Here is a 22,231-nt window from a genome sequence, read left to right as displayed (position 1 = left end):
ATCCCTAGGAATGCCACTTGTTAGTAGTAAGATGGAAACTTGATTTTGATCCTCTGGGGTTACTAGTTAGTATTCTTCCTTGGTCATTCCTTGGTCAGGAAATGCTGTACATGAGCACTGTACTTAAATGTCAGCTTCCTGCAGGGAGTAACCGTGATCACTGCATGGGTGACTTTCCCTGCAGTTCTTTTCTGCTTTGAAAGCCTCAGCATTCGGCCCTGCTCTGAGGTATTATGTGCTTCTCTCGAGCACGATGTGTTCACCTTGCACTTTAAACGCATCCTATAAATCGTTATTGATGCTGCCGTCAAATTTCTCTGTCAAGCTGTCAAGTATACAGTCAATATTTTTATTTTGCTAAATACAAATCATTGAATTTACAAAACATGCAATTTACAAAACACGCGATTGGGTGTTCTTTGTGTAATTAACCTACTGTTATAATTTGTACTTTTTTGTTGACAACCATTGAGAAAATGTGACATGATATTTGGGTATTGCATGCTGCAAGATTTCCTTCATCAGGGGTTAATATTTAATTCTACAGTTCCGGGGTTTAGTCAGTGATGCAGCATAATTGATGTATTGACGTGGAGCTGACTCAGAGCGCTCCTTAAATGTTTGTATTAAGTGTATTTGTATTCTGTAGAAGGAAGCGCTCGGCCCCTGACCTCCGAGCACCGATGGGACCTTGGACTCCGTGCTGGGCTGAACGTAGGCAGACTGTAGTATCGCGCACATCGGCCTGAGCCTTTCCTTTTGAGTTCCAGTGACTCCTGCCGCCATACGTGTCCCACTCTAGAATCATCCGCTGTCATCTAGCTTTATCGTTCTCTCTTACATTTTCTCCTCTTAAGCTATTGATTTGTCCCTCCGTTGGTTGTCTCTATCTCCAAACTATGTCTACAGCTGCGTACTGTGATGGTGCTCGCCATATGTTAGAATTTCACACGTTTATTGTCAGTTCACAGCAAAAACAGAAAAACAAGGATACATTAAAATATGCATGTTGAGATGGGGACAAATGCAAAAAGCACAATTGATGGACGGAGTTCAGAACAATGTCATAAACTCACCCCAGTACAGAGATCTGGGCCTAAATCCATCGTTTATTTGCTCTCCATGCCATTCCAGTTTGAACCCAGCCATATGCAAATCAGTCTTGACCATGTGCCTCAGGGGAACTGCCAGGCCAGGTTCTCCCTGGACTGGAAACAATCATCCTAGGACCAGTTTCAGGGTTTCACCCCTGATTAGCAAGGATAGCTTGAGTCCAGTGGCATGGAGAGAACTGGACCCATGTCTGGGCATACCCGTCTCACTCGGGGTGACAAATGCAAAAAGAACAATTGATGGAAAGAATGCAGAACAATGTCATACATTCGCCCCAGTAGAGAGATCTGGGCCTAATTCCATTGTGTTTTTTGCTCACCATGCCATTCCAGTTTGAACCCAATGATATGCAAATCAGTCTTGACCCGCTGCCTCGTGGGAACAGTCCCAAACTGCCAGGCCAGGTCCTTCCTGGACTTGAAACAAGCATTCTAGGACTGGTTTTGGGGTTTCACCCCTCATCAGCCAGGATAGCTTGACTCCAGTGGCATGGAGAGCAGTCCCACTCGGGGTGACAAATGCAAAAAGAACAATTGATGGACAGAATGTCATACATTCAGCCCATTACAGAGATCTGAGCCGAAATCCATCGTTTTTTTGCTCAACATGCCATTCCAGTTTGAACCCACCCATATGTAAATCAGTCTTGACCCTGTGCCTCATGAGAACAGTCCAGCCGAACTGCCAGGTAGGTCCTCATCGGACTGGAAATAAGCATCATAGGACCGGTTTCGGGGTTTTACCCCCACATCAGCCAGGATAGCTTGACTCCAGTGGTACAGGGTCAAGACTGATTTACATATGGCTGGGTCCAAACTGGGATGGTGTGGTGAGCAAAACTATGATGGATTTAACCCAGCTTCTTGTGACTGGGGGTGAATGTTTACATTGTCCAGCATTCATCAATTGTTTCTTTTGCATATGTTGCCCTAAGTGGGAAAGGTATGCCCAGACGTGGGTTCTGTGCCCATCACACCACTGGATTCAAGCTAGCCTGGCTGATGAAGGGTGATGCCCTGAAACCAGTCCCTGACTGGGGTGGTTTGGTGAGCAAAAGAATGATGGATTTAACCCAGATCCTTGTGACTGGGGGGAATGTTTGCCTTGTCCAGCATTCTGTCCATCAGTTGTTTCTTTTGCATATGTAGAGATGTGGACAGCCGTATCCCAGCAGTAGCGAATGAACATGCTAGGTGCCTCCCTAACACGATTTATTCCTGGTGGTCTCTGGTCAGAACAGTATACCCGAGAAGGAGCCCCCTCATTAGTGCAGAACTTCTGTTGGCTTGCATTGACCGACAGCGCTAGTGCTTTCCCATGGTCTTACGTTTCCACTGGGTATTCCAGCTGAAGCCTTGCCTACCTCTGAACAGGGCAGTGGCACACGAGTACAGTGGACGCCGGGGCAACTGCCAGCCTCTAAATGACTCCCCACAGGTGATAATGGAACTAACACCGTTTTCCTATTGATGGATTCGGAGAGGTGGAAAGCACTACAGCTACAGCACATTACATTGACCATTCATTTCTTTCTTGGCTTCCAGGCACTACAATATAGTTGTCTCCGTACGAGTCCTGCCCATGGCAATGCCTTTTGGCCATATCCAACTGTACACTCCTCTAACCCCCGGTACATTACAGAAGGGAAAACATTATTAGATATTGCCACATATTTTCACTGGCAGTCATTCACCTCAAGACGCACCTTTCTTTGTGAACTCCACCTCTTGAGAAACATATCGTGCCTTTAACACACTTCCATGCAGGAGCCCTCAGTCACCACCTTATCTGCAAGTTTACTCCCAGCACGCCTTCCTCAACAAGTCCACGGAGTCCATGCCTTTGCAACAGTACCAGCCCCACCGACTCTCAGTCAACAGATTGTGCAGGGTTGCTACCAGACACTGTGCCCGGCCTACTGGGTGCCCGGAGCTTCCTATCTGAACTGTCCGTCCATATTTAGCAGCAATATTCCCTGTCCTGGTCTAGGTCCTGTTCAATCAGGTACGATAAATGGCCCAAAAACATCGTTGCTTCAAATGACCTTATCTCAAACTGTGAATAACATGTTCCCATGCTCCTCAAATATTCCATAACAAGTGCTTCATAAGTGTCTAAGTGCAGCCCTCCCACATGTTGGCTGCACCCTCCAGCATCACATCCCCATTACCCCAGATGGCTCCTAGCACCAAACTATGCATCAAATTAGACTTGTGTTGTTGCATGTTCGAATACACTTTAGTGCAGTTCTCGTGCTCAGTAATATCATGTGTAGATTCCCTTTCAGCCCCCAGAGGTACTGAATTAAACAGAACATCTCTTATACCTTCTTGGGGACAGTTCCTAAAAGTCATGGAATTGATTTTTTTGTCAAACGAAGGCCCTTAAGAGGTCAGTCTCTGTTTCTTCTTTCAGTTCCCTTTTCAGTTTCTGACGTTCAGTAAGGACAGGTGTTTGGCCCACCTCTCCAGCATAGAATCTCAGTGTGGTATCCTGAAACACTGTTTGAACCCCTGCTAACAATGCTGCCTGCTCGCAGTAAGGGTACAAAAGGGGGTGGTGATGGACGGAGCATCTGAATCAATCAAACACTCTCACCCAGTCAACAGATCTGAGTTTAATCCATCACCGTTCTTTAGCCCACTCTGCCACCCAAGTTCAGACATGGCTAAATGCAAATCAGTCTGACCCTGTGCCTCATGGGAACAGTCCAGCCCGAACTGCCAAGCTAGAAGTAAGGGTGGCATGCTGGGAAACCCTCCACCATGCCAGTCTAAACAGAAGTAAAAGCCATTTCCTCTGGGCTTCAATGAATGTACCTTCACTCTTCATCAGCTAGTCACAGGACTGAGCTACTTGGTACTTTCCTCCCTTATCTGAGCATTCATGCTTAAATGTACACACTGGTTCCACTTGTAATAAGGTGGACGGGATATACATCACATTTGTGATTGCATACCCATCTGCCAACCTCTAATGCAGGCACAGTACTTCCACAGTACCTCCACCCTTCACACAGCACCCTAACATACTCACTTGGGTGGTACTGCCTACTATTCTCCCTCTCCATCAATATTTGACCTATGAGCCCTGCAGGCTTAGAATCCCTGAAATCCTGCTCAGAAGAGACCTGCTTCTGACTCCACGCCTTACGATTATACCTGTTGGAAGTATATTGCTAAGCATTGGCCTCTCTATATGTCGGGTCTCGCAGAGGTTGTGAGCGTTCGCTCTCTCTCTCCTACACTGCCCTTCTGAGCTCTGCCTGCCATGCCAGACTGTCGCACTTAAGAAAATGTTGGGTGGTGACACCTGCCTTTCCTACAAGGTTAGGTTGCACTGTACATCAGATGTTTACTTTCCACTTATGGGCCTTGTTGGAAGAATAAAGCAGTGCATTAATTTTCAACTGAATATGTATTTGCCTCAACATTACCTTGGTCCTCGCCCACAACCTGTGGGCACCTCTGCACAGTTCTGAATATCAGTCACTGGGACATAAGTTGCAAGGGTACAGACTGAAGTGGAGGTCCAGGTGAGCTTGGAATAGAGTTAGTCACATCATCCAGTCCTTCTGCAATGCCACTAGGGGCAAAGACGGTTGAATACTAGGCTCACCTCTCAGTCCACATGCAGTTGTCACCCATAAGGTATTTAGGTTAACTAAAACAAGACGCGTCACTTTCACTACGTAAAGGGCAGAATGGCTGGGGCAGATATGATTACATGCCCAGTTGGTGTCCCTTAATGGCTGCTAAGACTGGATCAGAGCTGACCATACACCAGGTTTGTAATTCTGAAATGACAGAACGCCAGCTGCCCAGTCAGTGACATATGACTCAGTACCTTCAAAAAGCTGTTAGATATTGGATAGAGTAAATTACCTGCCGAGACAAAGCCTTTAAATGGCTGGTAATAATAATGAGACACAATTCATCTTCTCATTTCTGATCCCGTTAGACTGCAGTGGGTCTGGGAAAAGCCAACCTTCTATTAAATCAGTGTTTCTATAATGTAAGTAGTGCTGTGGCAAGGAGTCAGCAACGTCTGGAAAATGCTTCTAGTCATGGTGGGGCATGAAGACTGTCTGTGTTTGGCAGCCAGTGACTCTGAGAGGCCAAAAAGTCTGGCATGTATTGAGTCACAAACCAAGGTGGTGTCAAAGAAATTATATTCAAGATTGGTTAGATCCAGGAATACACCAGGTTGATTCCTCTTTGAGGTCGATAGGGTATGGACACTTGTACGGTTGTCCTTTTTCTTCATTTTTGTCACTGCCTACACCTACCACGCGTATTCTCCTCCGTTTCTCCTTTGCTTAGCTTGTGCTCAATGAGACGAGACACCCTGAGCCTCTGGCACCCTTTGAGTCATCCCTTGTCCTCGTCTGGTTTTTTCTACATACCCTTCCATACTCGCTCCTCCCTCCAGTCCCCTCATCTCCTGTCTCCTACATGGTGTTCTGTGTGTGACCACCACCCTTTCTCACATCTATTTCACATTTTCACGTTGCTCCTCCATTTGCCATTGCATGGAATGTGTGACGCCTTGATCCAGTTCGGGCCCATTGGCCAACAACACTCTACTTTCTGGGATTTGTGGACCTTTATATTCACGATATGAGTTAATAACCCCTTCTTATAACTGTTGGATAATAGACAAGACTGGCTTAACTCACAAATGGCAGTGGGCACTGGGCGGCTTTGTGTCCGTGAAATCTTCTGATGTATTTGACAGTCCTCTATTGATGCTTGTTGACAAAGCATTATCTGTGGCATTTTCGCACCCTCCTTTGCGCCACCAAAGTTTTAGTTAGGGTGTTTGGTGGCTTTCATTCTGCTACTGCGAATAAGGTACCAAATCGCTCACTTTAACTGAAAGGGTCACAAGGCAACAGGGAGTTAATTTGAGATTATATCAGCTATCTATGCATATATGCAAACTCACCATTCCATGCAGCATTTATTTTGGTCACGACACACCTTACCAACACTCAACCCTAGATTTAAGGTGATACTATTCCAGGTAAGTAAGTCTTTTTGATCCCAGTATGCCCATCAGGTAATACTCTGCTTTCTGTTTATATTTCATATCGTTAAAGACACAGAACACAGGTTTAAGCTTGACTTTTCGAGATTGTAGCTGCTCTTTGTACGGTAACCAGCCAAAGCATTCGAGGTAGCCAGACCTGATTTAGGAATGGCTCCAATTTCTATGCCAACCTCTGTTTGACAACACTGCATGACTGCCTAGGATTGCTTGTGCCAATATATCTCTTGCCTATTTTATATACTTCATTATGGTGGAACCCAGTACACCCTGTATTATATTGTACCTTTTTTGTCCCCCTGATATATTGATTATTCATCATGCTTTGTTTCTGGCTTGCTCAAATTGTATTTTTATTTATAAATATTTTGTGTTTTTTAGATGGCCCATGGCAATCTCTATGCTCTCCTCAGGAAGGGTGAACGTAGCTCCGTTGGTGACCCACCGTTTCCCTCTCGAGCAAGCCCTTGACGCCTTTGAGACGACCCGGAAAGGCTTAGGGGTAAAGGTTATGCTGAAATGTGATCAGAGTGACCAGAATCCTTGAGAGCATCCACAAGTTCGCCAAGATTATGCATCTGTGTTCATATGTGCCACCATTTTGGAGGAGCGCAAGAAAGAAAATTTAAAAATCCAATTAAGCTTTATAATTGTTATCCTTTATTAATTTCACCAGAAAAAACGATCTTTGATTTTGACAATATTTTCAACGGCCTGTTGACTCCAGACAGAATTTTAGTGAAACAGAATCACAGCCATCCATGTGAACCAATGATATTTGCTGCATACGCGCATCCATTCAAGGCCATCAGATTTCAGCAGAGGAAAAAACTTAGCAGTCCAAGAAAAGCATAGGATTAGGTCCTCGAAATTCAACCATAGGAGTCACAGTAGACTATGTAAAACCTGTAGTGGTCTGTGTAGTTTCTTTTTTAAAAGTACCTTCTGCCTTTAACGGATTGTAAAATAATGTCTTATCTTAAATTGTTCTCTCTGTGCAACTTTACTGAATCAACGCTGTTATGATTACAATCATACTAATTAATTTGATGTATCTAGAACCATCCTCCTATTACATTTTGGAAGGTGATAAACCCCTAATTGCGAATTCGTTTTGTTTATCACAAAGTAGCTGAATGCAGACTGACTAAAGCAAGTAATCTGAAATCAGGACCTGTGATAATGGTGAATGGAAAAACGAAGAAATACATTTATGAAGTGACTGTGAAGAAGCAATTAGAAAGAAAAATTAATTTTACATTATCTTAATAAATAACAAAAAACAAATATGCATCTGGGGCAGTCAATTGATTGTGTGGTTGTATTTGGTGTCAAAGCAGTGAAGAGATAGAGAAGGGTTAGGGCAGCTGATTCTCCTCTGTCGAGTAGGGTGTGTATGTAGTCTGTCGCAGTGATCAGGGATGTCTTGGTGCTGAGGTTGCCTCAGAATCCTGATTGGGAGGAGTTTAGAAGGTTGTTTCTCTCCAGGTGTTCAGTAAGGTTGAGGTTGATGGCATTCTCCAGGACTTTGGTAAGAAACGGGAGCCGTAAGATGAGATGGTAGTTCTTGTGGTTGTTTGGGACTGCGGAAGGTTCCTTGAGGAGGGGGGTTTCCAGGCGTTGGGAAAGGTGGCTGTGGAGATTGAGGCGTAGAGGATGGTGGTAGGCTGGTGGCTAATCCTGTTGCTGGATGCTCCAGAGTAGATGGAGTTCATTAGGGCCTTTGTGCCTGTCGTACTGAGTTGTTCCCATGGGGTGAGTGGGTGGCCAGTGGCAGTCTCCACTGGCGTGAGGATGCTAATGAGGTTGGTAACTTGGGGATCGAAGTTTCTGTATATGGTGGTTATCTTGTGGAAGTAGTCTGCAAGAGTGTTGCAGAGTTCCTGTGAGGAAGGGATTGAGTTTTCTTCGGCTGATGAGCAGGTGAACTCTCTGATGATGACGAAGAGTCTGGTTGATGCTGGCCTTGATGCCGTGTGTCATGGCCGTCTTTTTCGATGCTTTGAGTAGGTGGTGGTAGTTCTTGAGGGCAAAGTTGAAAATGGCTCAATTCCTGTTGTTTCTGCTGGAGCATAATTTCCTTTCCAGTTGTTTGCATCTGTCTTTCATGGTGCTGAGATGTGGGGATTATCAGCTGGCTTATTTGATTGATCAATGTGGGGGCAACTCGATCAGCGGCGCAGGCGATCCTGGCGTTGACGTTTTCTACTGCCTGGTTCAGGTTGGTGGAGGCATCTGGCTAGGAGAGGCTGAGAGCGTTGGTCCATTGGTGCTGCATGACCTTGGTCCAGCTGCAGGAAGGGGCTGTGGAGGTTGGGGGTGGTGCTGAGGGATCCGGCAATGGTAAAATGTACAACGAAATGGTCAGACCACGTGAGTTTCATGGTATGCTGTATCTGACTCTGCTGTTGGATGTGAAGATGTAGTCCAGCGTGTGTCCAGTTCTCTGGATGAGGTCTGGGACCAGCTTTGTGAGGCTGATATTCTCCATTTGTTCCAGGAGATCTGTGGAGTTGGTGTCTGTGGGTTCGTCGAGGTAAAAGTTGAGGTCTCCTAGGAAGACGTAGTGTTCTGATTTGATTGCCTGCAGTCTTTGAGCAAGGGGAATTTGATTCCAGCGGAGAGGGCATTTCTGTAGTCCAGTCGACTGGTGACAAAGGCCTGGGTGACAGTGCGTCCTGCGTTGTGGGGACGACACTTGCAGATCTTCCATTGCATGCACAGGGTGCAGAAGCCCGAGGATGATATGATGTTGACTTGGGAGATGATGATAAGTGTGTGGGATCGGACTGGTTGGCCAGGGTAGTCATATGGATGTTGAATAGGGAGGGATTGAGCAATGAACCTTGTGGGACTCCGCAGATGGTCATTTTGGGTTCAGAATGTAAGGTAGGAGGTGGACTCATGTTCTGTTGGTGAGGATGGAGGTGATCCATCTGAGGGCGGTTCCTTGGATACCTATGTCATGTAACCTGATGATGAGCGTGTGGTGGGAGATGGTGTGAAAGGCTGCTGAGAGATCGAGGAGGAGAGCCAATGTCTCTGCTCCCTTGAGGAGGGCCCGGATGTTGTCGGTGGCCACGATCAGTGCTGTGGTTGCTGTGGAATTGGGATTGGGAGTCATCCAGGAGTTGATTGTGTTTGAGGTAATTTGTTAGTTGACGGTTTTTCAATGTCTTTGCCCGAGAAAGGAAACATGGAGATTGATCTGGAGTTGCTGAGTGTTAGGTCCGCTGAGAGACATGGGTTTGAAATCTGTTTGTTTCCAGTCTTCAGGGAAGGTGGCGGAATCCAGAGAAGTGTTGAGTAGGGTGGAAAGTTCATAGCCAATCCTGTATGGTCATAGGTGGAAAATGTGGTAGGGTAAAGGGTCAGAGAGGCCCCTGAATGGATGGCTGTGATGATGGTGATGGTATACTGGGTGGCGAGGTGGTTCCAGGAGGATAGTCGTGGGTGATAGAGTATACCAGTTGTAGAAATCTTCGGGCTTGAGATGGGGGTTGACGTTTCTATAGATTTTGGTGATCTTATCATGGAAGAAATCTGCTAGCCTGTTGCTTAGGTCCTGAGAGGGAGTGGTGTTGCTTTTTAGGGCTGAAGGGTTGGTGAAATCGTTTACGATGCAGAAGAGCTCCTTGCTTCGTTCGGGCTGGATTTGATGCACGCTTTAGGGACCTCTTCTTGGTCTTCCGTTGTTGGTGGTGGTATAGGTTGAGTGCGGTTTTGTAGGCAGTTCTGTCAGCTGAGTCCTTCCTAGAGCACCACCTGCTCTCGAGGTTCTTGCAGTGGTGCTGGTGGTCCTGAGGCCTTGGTGTACCAGCTGGATTGCTTTGTAGATCTTCTATGTTTTGTGTTTCTGATGGGGGTGATAATGTTAGCACAGTCTGTGATCCAGGTGTTGAAACCTTTAAAGTCCTGGTTCATGTTGTTGCAGTGTTTGGGTGGGTTAAAGACAGGGTCTTGTTCCATTCTGTCTCTAAGGTTTTGTTCCAGCCATGACGAGTGGTGATGGGTAGGTCCTGGGCAGTGGGTGGCCTAGGGGTCATGTTGTTGAAGTGGATGATTGAGTGGTCTGCCCAGGTGAGCTCTGTGGTGTGGCTGTAATTGATGCGGTCACTGGAGTTGAAAATAGGGTTGAGCATGTGTCCTGTGAAACGCTTGGGGTCTTGGACAAGTTGAGTGAGGTCGATGTTGTTCAGGTTATCAAGTAGATTAGCAAAGTTGGGTCGCCGAGGTGGATGATGAGGTCAACCAGGAACATGTAGTCCTTGGAGTCTATGGCGAGAGGGGTGATAAAGTCAGTGATGAGGTTACAGAGGGTGGTGCGGGGTCCTGGTGGACAGTGTGCAAGGGTGCCTCTGATGGTTGTTTTCGCATCCATTTGGATTATGAAGTTGAGGTGTCCCTTTGTTGGAGTGGTGTTGTCTGTGGTGGTGCATCTGTTGGAATCCCTGTGGATGATGGCGATCCCTCCGCATAGCTTGTTGACGCAGTCGCGGTGGATAATCCTGTATCCAGCCGGAATAGCAGTGGTGATGTCAGGGGCAGGTGTGGGGTTGCGCCAGGTCTCTGTGAGGAAAAGGAGGTCTGGCGCGAGTGTCCATGAGGTCTTGGCCTCAGTGGAGTGTTAGCAGGGTGAGCATGTGTTGAGTAGGGTGCATGCAAGATGGTGGGCACAGGGTTTGATATGTTAGGTGGTTTGGGTGGTGGTGAGAGGGGTGGGGGTGTGCATGTTGTGGCGTTGAAGTGGCAGTGGGTGCAGGTGAAAGGTCCTACTTTGCTGTGTGGTGCTGCACTTGTTTCTTGCGGCGTTGAGGGTGTGGAGGTTAGCTAAAGAGTAGCTGTGGGTAGTGGTTGGACCAGGGTTCCTGGCAGAGAGTTCGGTCCAGATGCGGACGGGCATAGGCGGGCTAGCCTTTGGCACTTCCGCATGCCAGAGACGCACCTGCTGCATGCAGCTGCAATTAGGTAGTTGCTGGGAGGTGGAAGGGGTGCTTGGAAGTGGTGGGAGGGGCTGGCGAAAAGCGGGAAGGTGAGCAGGAGGAGGAGGAGGAGAGAGGCCCGGTAGGTGGTGGAAGTGGGTGAGGTGAGTGGGAAAAGGCACGAGGCAGCGATAGAAGGGCAGGAGCAGCAGTAAAAGCAGGCAGGCTAAGAGGGTGGGAAGTGAGGTGAAAAACGAGCAGAAGAGCTTAGAAGAAAAAGGGATAAGGTGAAAATTTAAGCAAAAGACAGGAGGTTGAAGCGTGCATAGCACGGGCAAAAAAGCACCAAACCCAGAAGTGTAGTTGAGAATGAAGTAAGAGGCTGGGAGTGGAAAAAGGAGAGTAAAACAGGCAGGAGTAGCAGCACAGAGTGGGAAAGGAGAGTGAAAAGGCGAAGCAAGAAGGGCAACTGCCACAAGGACAAAGAGACACGTGGGTAAAGAGGACAAGAAGAAGAGTAAATGGAAGTAAATAACACTAAAAGGAGAATGGCTGTAAAAGAAAAGGAAGAGAACAAATTAGAAAAAGAAGGCAGCAGACGGGGAAAAGGCCTGAAGGATGAGCAGGAGACCGCGGATCCTGGAGTTGGCTGGGAGGCTACTCAAAGGTAGGTTGAGTGCTGAGCATGGACTGTTCAATGGGACAGCTCTGGAATAGCCATTAAGTAGGTCCTGGGAGGTGAAAAGAAAAGGGTGCTAGGAGGGTGTAGGTGAGGCTGGCAAAAGGCGGGAAAGTGAGCAGGGGCAGATAAGGAGGGTAGGAGCAGCAGCAAAAACGAACGGGCTAAGAGGATAGGAGCAAGGTGAAAATGAGCAGAAAAGCTTAGAACACAGAGGGATAAGGTGAAAAATGGAGCAAAAGACAGGAGGTTGAAGCAAGCAGAACACGAGCAAAGGGGCGCCAAAGCAAGAAGTATTGATAAGAATGAAGCAAGAGGCTGAGAGTGCAAAATGGAGAGTACAACGGGCAGGAACAGCAGCACAGAGTGGGAAAGGAGAGCAAAAAGGGTAGCAATAGGGTAACTCAACACAAGGCCAAAGAGAACAAGGAGAAGAGGAAAGGAAATAAAAAGCAATAAAGAGAGAATGGCAGTAAAAGAAGAGACAGAGAAGAAATTAGAAGAAGAATGCAGCAGAATGGAATTGGCCTGAAGGATGAGTAGGAGAATGCGGATCCTGGAGTTGGCTGGGGTCCACTCAGAGGTAGGTTGAGTGCTGGGCCTGGGCACTAAGCTTACCATAACAATAACATGACCTTTTCCTGTCAAAGAACACTAAGCTTATACATATCCTCAACATCAAACTTATTCTGACATTGTTTTTATTGCTTTATTGTTGTGATTGAGTAGCCTTACCAGGTTCGGTTGCAAATGAAACAACAAAACATATAAAATCAACTACATTCAGTGTTAAGCGAAACTTATTAATTAGTGAGCTCTTTATAACGCATTCATTTTTTTTGTCAATGTGATTCCTACATAATGCTTTTTTTTATTCACACTTAATTCATTCAGGTTGAGGTGTTATGTAAATCTATGAGCACCTATTTCCAAAAAACTTCCCCTGTTTCAGGTTTTTCTCTTCTCTGTGCTTTCTGTGTGGAAGACTTCAATGCGCTAAGCTCCTGGACAAAAACCACAGTGGGAAGGACTCCTCATAAGGGATGTATAGTAACCTGTCTTTATTGTTATTATCATATGCTCTACCAGTGTAATGCTTCTTTGATGATGCGTTATGAAATCATGGGATATTGTCACAGTTGACCGGGGCTGAGCAGCAGGCTGGCTGCTCCTGGTGGGGCTAGTCCTGAGCTGAACTACAGAACTTGTAACCAACTACAATAAAGTCTCTTACACTACTACAACCAGCCTGTACTCAGTTTCTACAGGATGGTTTCAGTGCAACCTACTAGATGTGGCTGCCAATTTTTCCTGCTGTCTTTCCTCAGAATACATTTAGTCTCAAATCTTGTTTGTCTTAAATCTGACACATTGTCTTCTGTTGACAGTCAAATAAAAACTGGGGGTTGGTCACAAAAGTATGATGAGTAAATCTGCATGTGAAAGAATGAATGAATGGATGCTTGTTTATTGTATTGACATAGTAAAATAACAGTTACAATCATAAGATCAATAAATTAATACAAAATGTTAAAATCCCAATATTATTAAAATAAATTAAAACAGCTCATACAAATAAAATCAAAGGGAGAGATATAAACAGTCCAACAATTTAGTGAATTGTGTTTAAAAACATATGAACCGAATGGCTGGAATTAACAGTGCATTTAACAGGTGGTCACATACGTCAATCAGATCTGGTTATGAATCAATATTTGTACCTAGCTTTAATGCACACACTCATATGTATATGGAATTGACATTTTCGCACTACAAGCTGGCTGCCATGTTCAGGCAGAGTTTGTCCTCTTTCTATTATCATATCTCCAGGTAAATTAGAGCGGGAAACTCTCATTGCCGGCTCTTATACTCTTGGACCGGACAGACTGATCTAGTTGCAGCTGTACTACGGCGTGGAGCGGTAAGTCTCTGGGCTTGCGACCAGAGTTTAAACAGTGCGGGAATATGTTTTGAATTAAGGGATCAATTACTTGCAGGTCTTGCTTGAGTGCCATAGACTTACTAATGATTTTGGAAAGTGTATCAAAGTGAGCACTTATCTTCGGGGAAGCCGGTCACATTGGAGCTTTTTCCTTTTCATTACAGGGGTGCTTTTACTAAAAATTATGGATTTGCTCACTTTAAAGCAAAGATACTAGACTCACTCACAGTCTAAAGCGTGTGGGATGGAATTATCCTCACATGGAAAGTAGGTGGTGACATGATACATAAGGTTATTTTGGGAATATATTTGATCAAGAGGATCAATTTTGACAGGCTCTTTAATGTACTTTTTTGTTTACTTCTGCATACGTTGCTACCAATGACATTTAGAAGAAATATCACAATGGTGATGCATGTAGTTGGCTAGATGGGTGAGATAGTGATCATCCATTTTGGTCTTTGAGGGCTTTATTTATCTACTGACAGTAATGAGAGAAGGATATGACCTTCACGGCCCAGGTGTTCTTTATGGTTTTAGTCTTGTTTGTTTGTGGCTTGGTCTGGATGCCATTATACAGTTTGAGATTGTGGGAGCTTTTTAATCATTAGGTTTTTTCCATCACATTGAACTAGAGCTTTTTAATATGAAATATAATTGCACGATTAGTTTGTTTTAACTTCACAAATTGATGCTCACTAAGTCACTATCATTGACTATAGGTCCACCATGTGCATGCCTTTGCACTTGCACATTATGTAATGTTTATATCTAAATTGAGCTTGTGCACACTAGTTTTATGTATGGTGTCACAATGGCCCTTGTTTATTTAATTTTTTGTTTACTCAGCCTTTGAGAAAAACGCGGACGATTTCCCAGTTTGTACAACGAAACACGTGCTGGCTGATCAGAACGAAAAGAATAAAAGAAAGAGAAGATTTCTGAAACTGTGTTTATAATTTGTGTATAATTGCATTGGTATTCAATATTACTCTACAGACGTGTGCCGAGGGTTTTGTGAAAATAATTATTATAATAATTCCAGATTAGGTTGTACTGTATGTGGAGCTGATGAGGGGAATTTTATAGAAGGTCTAATATAAATGTGACATGTGCTAGCGGGTAAAGTAGTATCAAATGCAAAGAGAGAAAGGGTACACTCGAACTACTCCCAGTCTCCTCGGGATCCCGGACAGGACACAGAATAGGCACGTAAGAGGGCGATAGAACTTGACGAAAGTTTGACAATAGCCAACGCCCCCGATGGGATCCATGGGGCAGGACGTACCTTTGTCCCATATTACAATTTGTTTTCAGAGCATGCTGAGAAGGTAAAACCGTAAGTGTGTGGTTGCATTGTGACACAGGGACGGGTGCACATTAGCTTGTGCATACCTCTCGTGTCATTGTTGGTCCTGAAGAAAGCCTTGCGATTAACATATTGTTGCTGAACATTTAGACCGTAGTTTTGTCACTCATTTTCACCCATTGGATGTCACGGGCCAAATTATATCTGACAGGACATCCACCTTGGTTTTAAACTTGTCTTATAACTCCAATATAAAAGTTTAGGGATCAATAAAGGCAATTTTAATTTTTTTCACGACTACTCATGTTGCACTGCCTTAAAAAAGCTCTGCTGTTATCCTGCTTGTTGAAGTCGCATAACCTTGCCTGGTGGTATTGGAGGCCCTTTGTGGTTAATGAAAAGAGAACTATATCGTCCATATAAGCAAGGTTACTTATTGCCTTGAAACCAAATTTGGGTGCTAAACCATTCGAATGGTTCAATCCCAAAGATAAATCAGCTATGCATTGGGAAAATAGTAAAGGTGCCAAAACACATCCCAGTTTTAGGCCATCCGCAGTATACATTCTGGCTGGTAAGACACCTCCCACTGGCTTTATTTGCAGCTATGTATTGTAATGCAACAGCATGAGGAAGTACAGCAGGGTTTAGTTATTAGCCCAAGTTTGCTCCAAGTTTGCTCCAGTTTACTTTATCGCAAGCTTGTGAGTAGTTGCTAAGCACCCATATAACAACAGACATCTTTTAAAGGTCTTGTTAAACAAAGCTTGAGGACAGTGATATTAGTAACAGAGTAGCCCGCTTTCAATCCAATTTGATTGAAAGGGATTCATTAACAACAGCCCAATCCAGCAAATGGATTAATAAAAATATGGAAAAAAGCTTCAGTTCCTAGTCCTAGATGGTAATTTTTCGGATTAACGTTTTGACCTTTTTAGGTCTCGTGGCGTTAACCGCGCGTAAGCGCGGTCTCGCCAGAGACCTATAGTCAGCGACACAGCTTTCCAGGGGACAGGAGCTGGCCGCACGCATTTCCTCTGACAGAAGGCGATTTGTGCGGGCCACGCGCACGGGAACTCGCTCGCTGTGGCCAGCTCCTGTCTCCTGGAGAGCCGTAACACACAGCCACACCTCCCCCTGCACGCATGCGCACACACAAAGACACACACACGAGCGCACCTACACACACGCACGCACACACACATACAGAGACCCCCACTGCGGTGCCGCACACATACACACACACGCGCGCACACTCACACAAGCGCACCCTCCCTCCCCCCTACAACTAAGCCCCACTTACCGCCACTCCGGACTTCTGCAGCCTACGTGGGGCTCTCCCTCGGGCATGGGAGCCCGCGTCACCAGCACTGCTTCTCTGGCCATTCCGAAGACGGAAGTCCCGCCCCACAGCAGGTTTCGGTTTCGTCCTTCATCCTGAGTGCTTCTGAAGTCCAGTTCATAACTTCTTCCAAATATCACATTGAAAAGCGGTCGGTCGGTCAGTGGGTGTCTGTCTGTTATCTTGACTAGTTGTCAAAATCCTACCCGACACTGCAAGATTCCATTTGTACGGATTTTTTCGGTGTTTGCTGATGATGGTAAACAAGGTGCGTTTTCTCTTGATTTCAAGTACACATCTTACTAACTTATGATTATTGACACCAAGGCAGCTTTATTATTATTATTATATATGCTTCTATAGCGCCTGAATAAATCCCCGAAGGGGTATCTCCGCGCTCATGTTGGAAAGGGGGATTGGACCTGTGTCTGATCATTACAGAGGTGAGAAATCATAAACTAGATTAATTAGTGCTGAAAAGATGGGTCTTGAGAGTTTTACGAAAGGATAAGTGATTGGTGATTAGTTTAAGTTCAAGGGGAAGGGAATTCCAGAGAGCAGGGCCTGTATGTGCCAGAGCACGACCTCCTTGACGGGATTTTTTTATTTTGGGGACCTGAAGTAAATGAAGATTACTCGATCGAAGTGATCGGCCTGGCACATAGGGTTGAAAGGCTCTGGTCAAATATTTAGGGCCCTTTCCTGTCAGGCATCTATGAATAGTACAAAGGATTTTGAACTTTGTACGTTGCCGCACTGGCAACCAATGAAGCTTGGCTAGTAGAGGGCGGGAGGGAGTTCTAGATGGAACATTGAGAACCAACCTTGCCGCCGTATTCTGGACCACTTGTAATTTATTTAGTTGGCCTTCATTAGTTGACAATAGAAGGCCATTACAGTAGTCCAGTCTACTGATCACTAGTGCCTGGACTAGGGTTTTCCTGTGACCATCAGGTATATAAGGGAACACCCTTTTTAATAGTCCGATGGCCCTGAAGCATGTGCCCGCAACTTGGTTGACATGATGTTTAAAAGTCAGGGCCTGATCGAATAACACCCCCAAGTTTTTGACTGTCTGCTTTGGGACAGGGACTGGTCCTAATTCTGTGGGCCACCACTCCCCAGGCCATGATGTTGCCGCCTCCCCAAACAGTAAGACTTCCGTTTTGCCCACGTTGCATTGAAGGCAATTCTCGGCCATCCAATTTGCGACGGCTCTCATACCTTCAGCAAAAGATTTTTGCAGGGCAGGGGTGAAAGTTTTGAAGGGGAACATCAGCTGGGTGTCGTCAGCGTAGGATATCGGGGTAAACCCATAAGGCCTCACTAAGTCGGCCAGGGGGGCCACGTACACATTAAATAATGTGGGGCTGAGGCATGAGCCCTGTGGCACACCCCTGGTGAGCTCCCTAGAGGTGGATTTATGGGAGCCCAACCTGACCTCTTGAGAGCGGCAGGAGAGAAAACTTTCCACCCAGGACAGGGCTGTACCTCCCACCCCTACATCCCTCAGACGACCGAGAAGCACTTTGTGGGACACCGTATCGAAAGCAGCAGACAGATCCAACAGCACCAGAATCATAGATCCCCCACTATCCAGTGTCAACCTGATGTTATTGGTCACTTCAAGTAGGGCTGATTCGGTGCTGTGGTTAGGCCTGAACCCAGATTGTGAGGGGTCCAGGCCTTCTGCTGCTTCCAGGTGATTCGATAGGTGGGTGTTTACGTGCTTCTCTGTCATTTTACCGATGTAGGGTAGGAGGGAGATGGGCCGAAGGTTGGAAAGGTCTGTCCAGGGGGAGGTCGCCTTCTTCCTTATGGGGTTTACCACAGCTATTTTCCATTCCCTCGGGACTTGTCCTTTCGCCAGCGAAGTATTCATAACTGACTGAATGGAGGGTCCTAGGATGGGGATCAGAGAGGCCACCATTTTAGCAGGAAGGTGATCATTTGGGGAGCCGGTTTTCATGTGGGTAATGAGGAGTGGGAGGTCTAAATCACTGACAGGTGGAATGGTAAGAAAGGTGCTTTTTATAGGTGTCGAAGATACACATGAAGAGGGGGACCTAGTTCCTGTGCCTTGAGAAGCAATGATTTTATTGTAAATCAAATTTATTTTATCTTCAAAGAAGATGGAAATCTCATCACACAGAGTCTGTGAGGCATCGTCAGGGCTCTCAGTAGCAGACGGTTTTACAAAGCTGAGCAGAATTTTGAATAATTCCCTCGGACAGTTACCCGCCTCCTCTAATTGTAAAGATAAGTTGTTTTTCCTAGCAAGTTTTATATTCTTGTAATAGCTTTCAGCAGACTCTGTCATTTAAATTAGAAAAGCTGTTTTGTTGCTATAGGTTCTGTCCGATTTGGGCTGTGGCATCACCTTGAATTTAATTAATATAGATCCAAGAGTTGTATCCATTGTTAATTCAGAAATTGTAGCGTTGAGGACTTGGTACCTACTGTGTGAAGATTTCAGTGAAAATGTCTGTGGTGTTAATATTTGCTTAAAATACAATTGGTATGGAACAAGTGCACGTGTCATCTTAATATATCCCGAGAGGTCGGTGCCTCAGAATCCTGGTGCGGATGGGTGAGCGCCATGTCAGACTCAGGCAAGATCTTTACTAGCCCCTGAAGAACCTAAGGCTCTTGAAAAATCGTCACTTTTTTGACAGTACACAAGTCGGTGTTTTTTAAATGCCAGTGGGCTGGGTCCGTGTCAACGCACATGTGTAAATAATAACAGCTGTGAGCCTGTGCGTGCCTGAGGTGCATCATCAAAGCTGTGTGAATAATAACTGCGTCAGTCCCGTGCGTGAGGTGCATCATCAGAGCTCTGTGAATAATAACAGCTGTGAGCCCGTGCGTGAGGTGCATCTTCAGAGCTGTGTGCATAATAACAGCTGTGAGCCCCGTGCCTGAGGTGCATCATCTGAGCTGTGTGAATAATAACTGTCAGCCCCGTGCCTGAGGTGCATCTTCAGAGCTGTGGGAATAATAACAGCTGTGAGCCCGTGCCTGAGGTGCATCATCAGAGCTGTGTGAATAATAACAGCTGTGAGCCTGAAATAAGTGATTTTCAAAGGCAGGAGATTGTGGTAGAAATCTTCTTTATTTCCAGTAAAGGAAACACCCACAGAGAAAAGCCGCCGCTCGACTCCAGGACTCCGTGCAACTGACAAGCGTTGCCCAGAGCGCTAGAACCGAACGGAGGAAGAGAACATAGACAACAAGAAGCAATCCCTCGTGCTGCACCCAGCACAAGGGAAGGCATATATCACAACTTCTCCCTCTTCACAACATTTCAGAGCAAGCAAAGAAAGGAGAGCAAATACATGTGAGCTGATACATCAAAAACATTTAGAACTGAAAAATGGAAACAAGTTTCAACTTAAAACATAATCATTAAACCTGACAGGTAACCTCCTACATCGTACAGAAGGAGCAGAAGCCTGACCTGAAACCTCACCACCAACCTCTGACTGAATGGAAGAAGGAGAGGAAGACAACTGCGAAGCAGAGGGACCTGAAGGAGAAGAAGAAGAAACAGTTGAGGATGCAGAGGCATCTGAGAAAGGACAGGATGAGGATGAGTTGGAAGAACATGGAGGGTCCAACCAAAAAGACCAATCACACTGGTCAAATTGTTCTTTGGTCAAACTTAATAAGGAGCGAGCCTGTGAGTCAGACAAATGAACTAAAGCTCTCTTGTTCCACCATCCTCTGCTGCCAAGTAAAGCAGAAGCCCTGCTGACAGCAGTTACCTGAACTGGGGTAGAAAATTTGGAGAGCCCTTTTGCAACTTTTCTAGGATTTATGATGAGGACCCAGTCACCAACTTTCAAAACAATAGAAGTGAAACATTTACCTGAATCATGCCTGGACTTCATAAGAGACTGTTTCTGAGAAACTCTTTCAGAAAGAGAAACATCGGAAGGTTGAAGGGTCTGAACGTTTTTCTCAGATAACCACGTGGGACACAATTTGGTGTGAACACTCCTATTCCTTAACAAAGAAAAGGGAGACATGCCAGTTGTACAATGAGGAGAAATGTTATATGACCAAAACTTCTCTTCAACAAAATTCCTTACATCATTGTGGGAGGAAATGGCAGTCTGAACAGCATCTTTGAGCAGTCTATTGGCCCGTTCAACTAAGCCGTTTGAAGTGGGCGAATAAAGAGCAACCTTGAAATGAACAACATCATGCTCCATTAAAAATGAGTTAAATTTTTCGGATACGAAATGGGAACCATTATCGGTGACTACAACAGAAGGACAACCTTCAATGATAAACAAATTCCGTAAAAATTTGACGGCATTGGTAGAGGAGGGAGAGTCACAAAACATGTGATATAACCATTTAGAATGATAATCAATTAGAAGAATGACATATTTCATGTCATGGGGAAGAACATCAAAGGGACCAGGAAAACCAGGTAGAAACCAAACTACCATCGGATTGACGAACAGGCAGATGCGTTGTTGTTGAAGGCTGAAGGAGAGCCTGGTCGGAGTGAGAGGGCGGGCAGAGGGATCGGCCGAGTATCTCCTGGTGGGTGTTTTTGTAGGTTCAGGACCCGCTCTTCGCCAAATGAAATAAGTGATTTTCAAAGGCAGGAGATTGTGGTAGAAATCTTCTTTATTTCCAGTAAAGGAAACACCCACAGAGAAAAGCCGCCGCTCGACTCCAGGACTCCGTGCAACTGACAAGCGTTGCCCAGAGCGCTAGAACCGAACGGAGGAAGAGAACATGGACAACAAGAAGCAATCCCTCGTGCTGCACCCAGCACGAGGGAAGGCATATATCACAGAGCCCCATGCCTGAGGTGCATCATCAGAGCTGTGTGAATAATAACTGTGTCAGCCCCGTGCCTGAGGTGCATCATCAGAGCTGTATGAATAATAACTGCGTCAGCCCCGTGTGTGAGGTGCATCATCAGAGCTGTAGGAATAATAACAGCTGTGAGCCCGTGCCTGAGGTGCATCATCAGAGCTGTGTGAATAATAACTGCGTCAGCCCTGTGCGTGAGGTGCATCATCAGAGCTGTGTGAATATTAACTGCGTCAGCCCTGTGCCTGAGGTGCATCATCAGAGCTGTGTGAATAATAACAGCTGTGAGCCCGTGTCTGAGGTGCATCATCAGAGCTGTGTGAATAATAACAGCTGTGTGCCCGTGCCTGAGGTGCATCAGAGCTGTGTGAATAATAACAGCTATGAGCCCTGTGCCTGAGGTGAATCATCAGAGCTGTGTGAATAATAACTGTGTCAGCCCCGTGCCTGAGGTGCATCATCAGAGCGGTGTGAATGATAACTGCGTCAGCCCCGTGCGTGAGGTGCATCATCAGAGCTGTGTGAATAACAACTGTGAGCCCGTGCGTGAGGTGCATCATCAGAGCTGTGTGAATAATAATAGCTGTGAACCCGTGCCTGAGGTGCATCATCAGAGCTCTGTGAATAATAACTGCGTCAGCCCCGTGCCTGAGGTGCATCATCAGAGCTGTGTGAATAATAACTGCGTCAGCCCCGTGCCTGAGGTGCATCATCAGAGCTGTGTGAATAACAACTGTGAGCCCGTGCGTGAGGTGCATCATCAGAGCTATGTGAATAATAACAGCTGTGAGCCCGTGTCTGAGGTGCATCATCAGAGCTGTGTGAATAATAACAGCTGTGTGCCCGTGCCTGAGGTGCATCAGAGCTGTGTGAATAATAACAGCTATGAGCCCTGTGCCTGAGGTGAATCATCAGAGCTGTGTGAATAATAACTGTCAGCCCCGTGCCTGAGGTGCATCATCAGAGCGGTGTGAATAATAACAGCTGTGAGCCCGTGCCAGAGGTGAATCATCAGAGCTGTGTGAATAATAACTGTGTCAGC

The 22,231-nt window shown here is 45.8% G+C and overlaps 1 protein-coding gene across 1 annotated transcript in view; it reads left to right on the top strand.

The window, feature by feature from the left end:
- Positions 1-7,449, top strand: part of SORD (sorbitol dehydrogenase) — a 288,944-nt gene extending 281,495 nt beyond the window's left edge. Inside the window, exon 9 of the mRNA XM_086959185.1 lies at positions 6,544-7,449. Within this exon, the coding sequence (XP_086815311.1) occupies positions 6,544-6,709 (166 nt within the window). The 3' untranslated portion in view covers positions 6,710-7,449. The remainder of the gene's footprint in view (positions 1-6,543) is intronic.
- The last annotated feature ends 14,782 nt before the right edge of the window (positions 7,450-22,231 follow it).

Source organism: Lissotriton vulgaris, chromosome 2_2, assembly GCF_964263255.1.
Source record: "Lissotriton vulgaris chromosome 2_2, aLisVul1.2, whole genome shotgun sequence".
In the NCBI taxonomy this organism is placed as follows: Eukaryota; Metazoa; Chordata; class Amphibia; order Caudata; family Salamandridae; genus Lissotriton; species Lissotriton vulgaris.
This window is presented reverse-complemented; position numbering and strand designations above follow the sequence as displayed.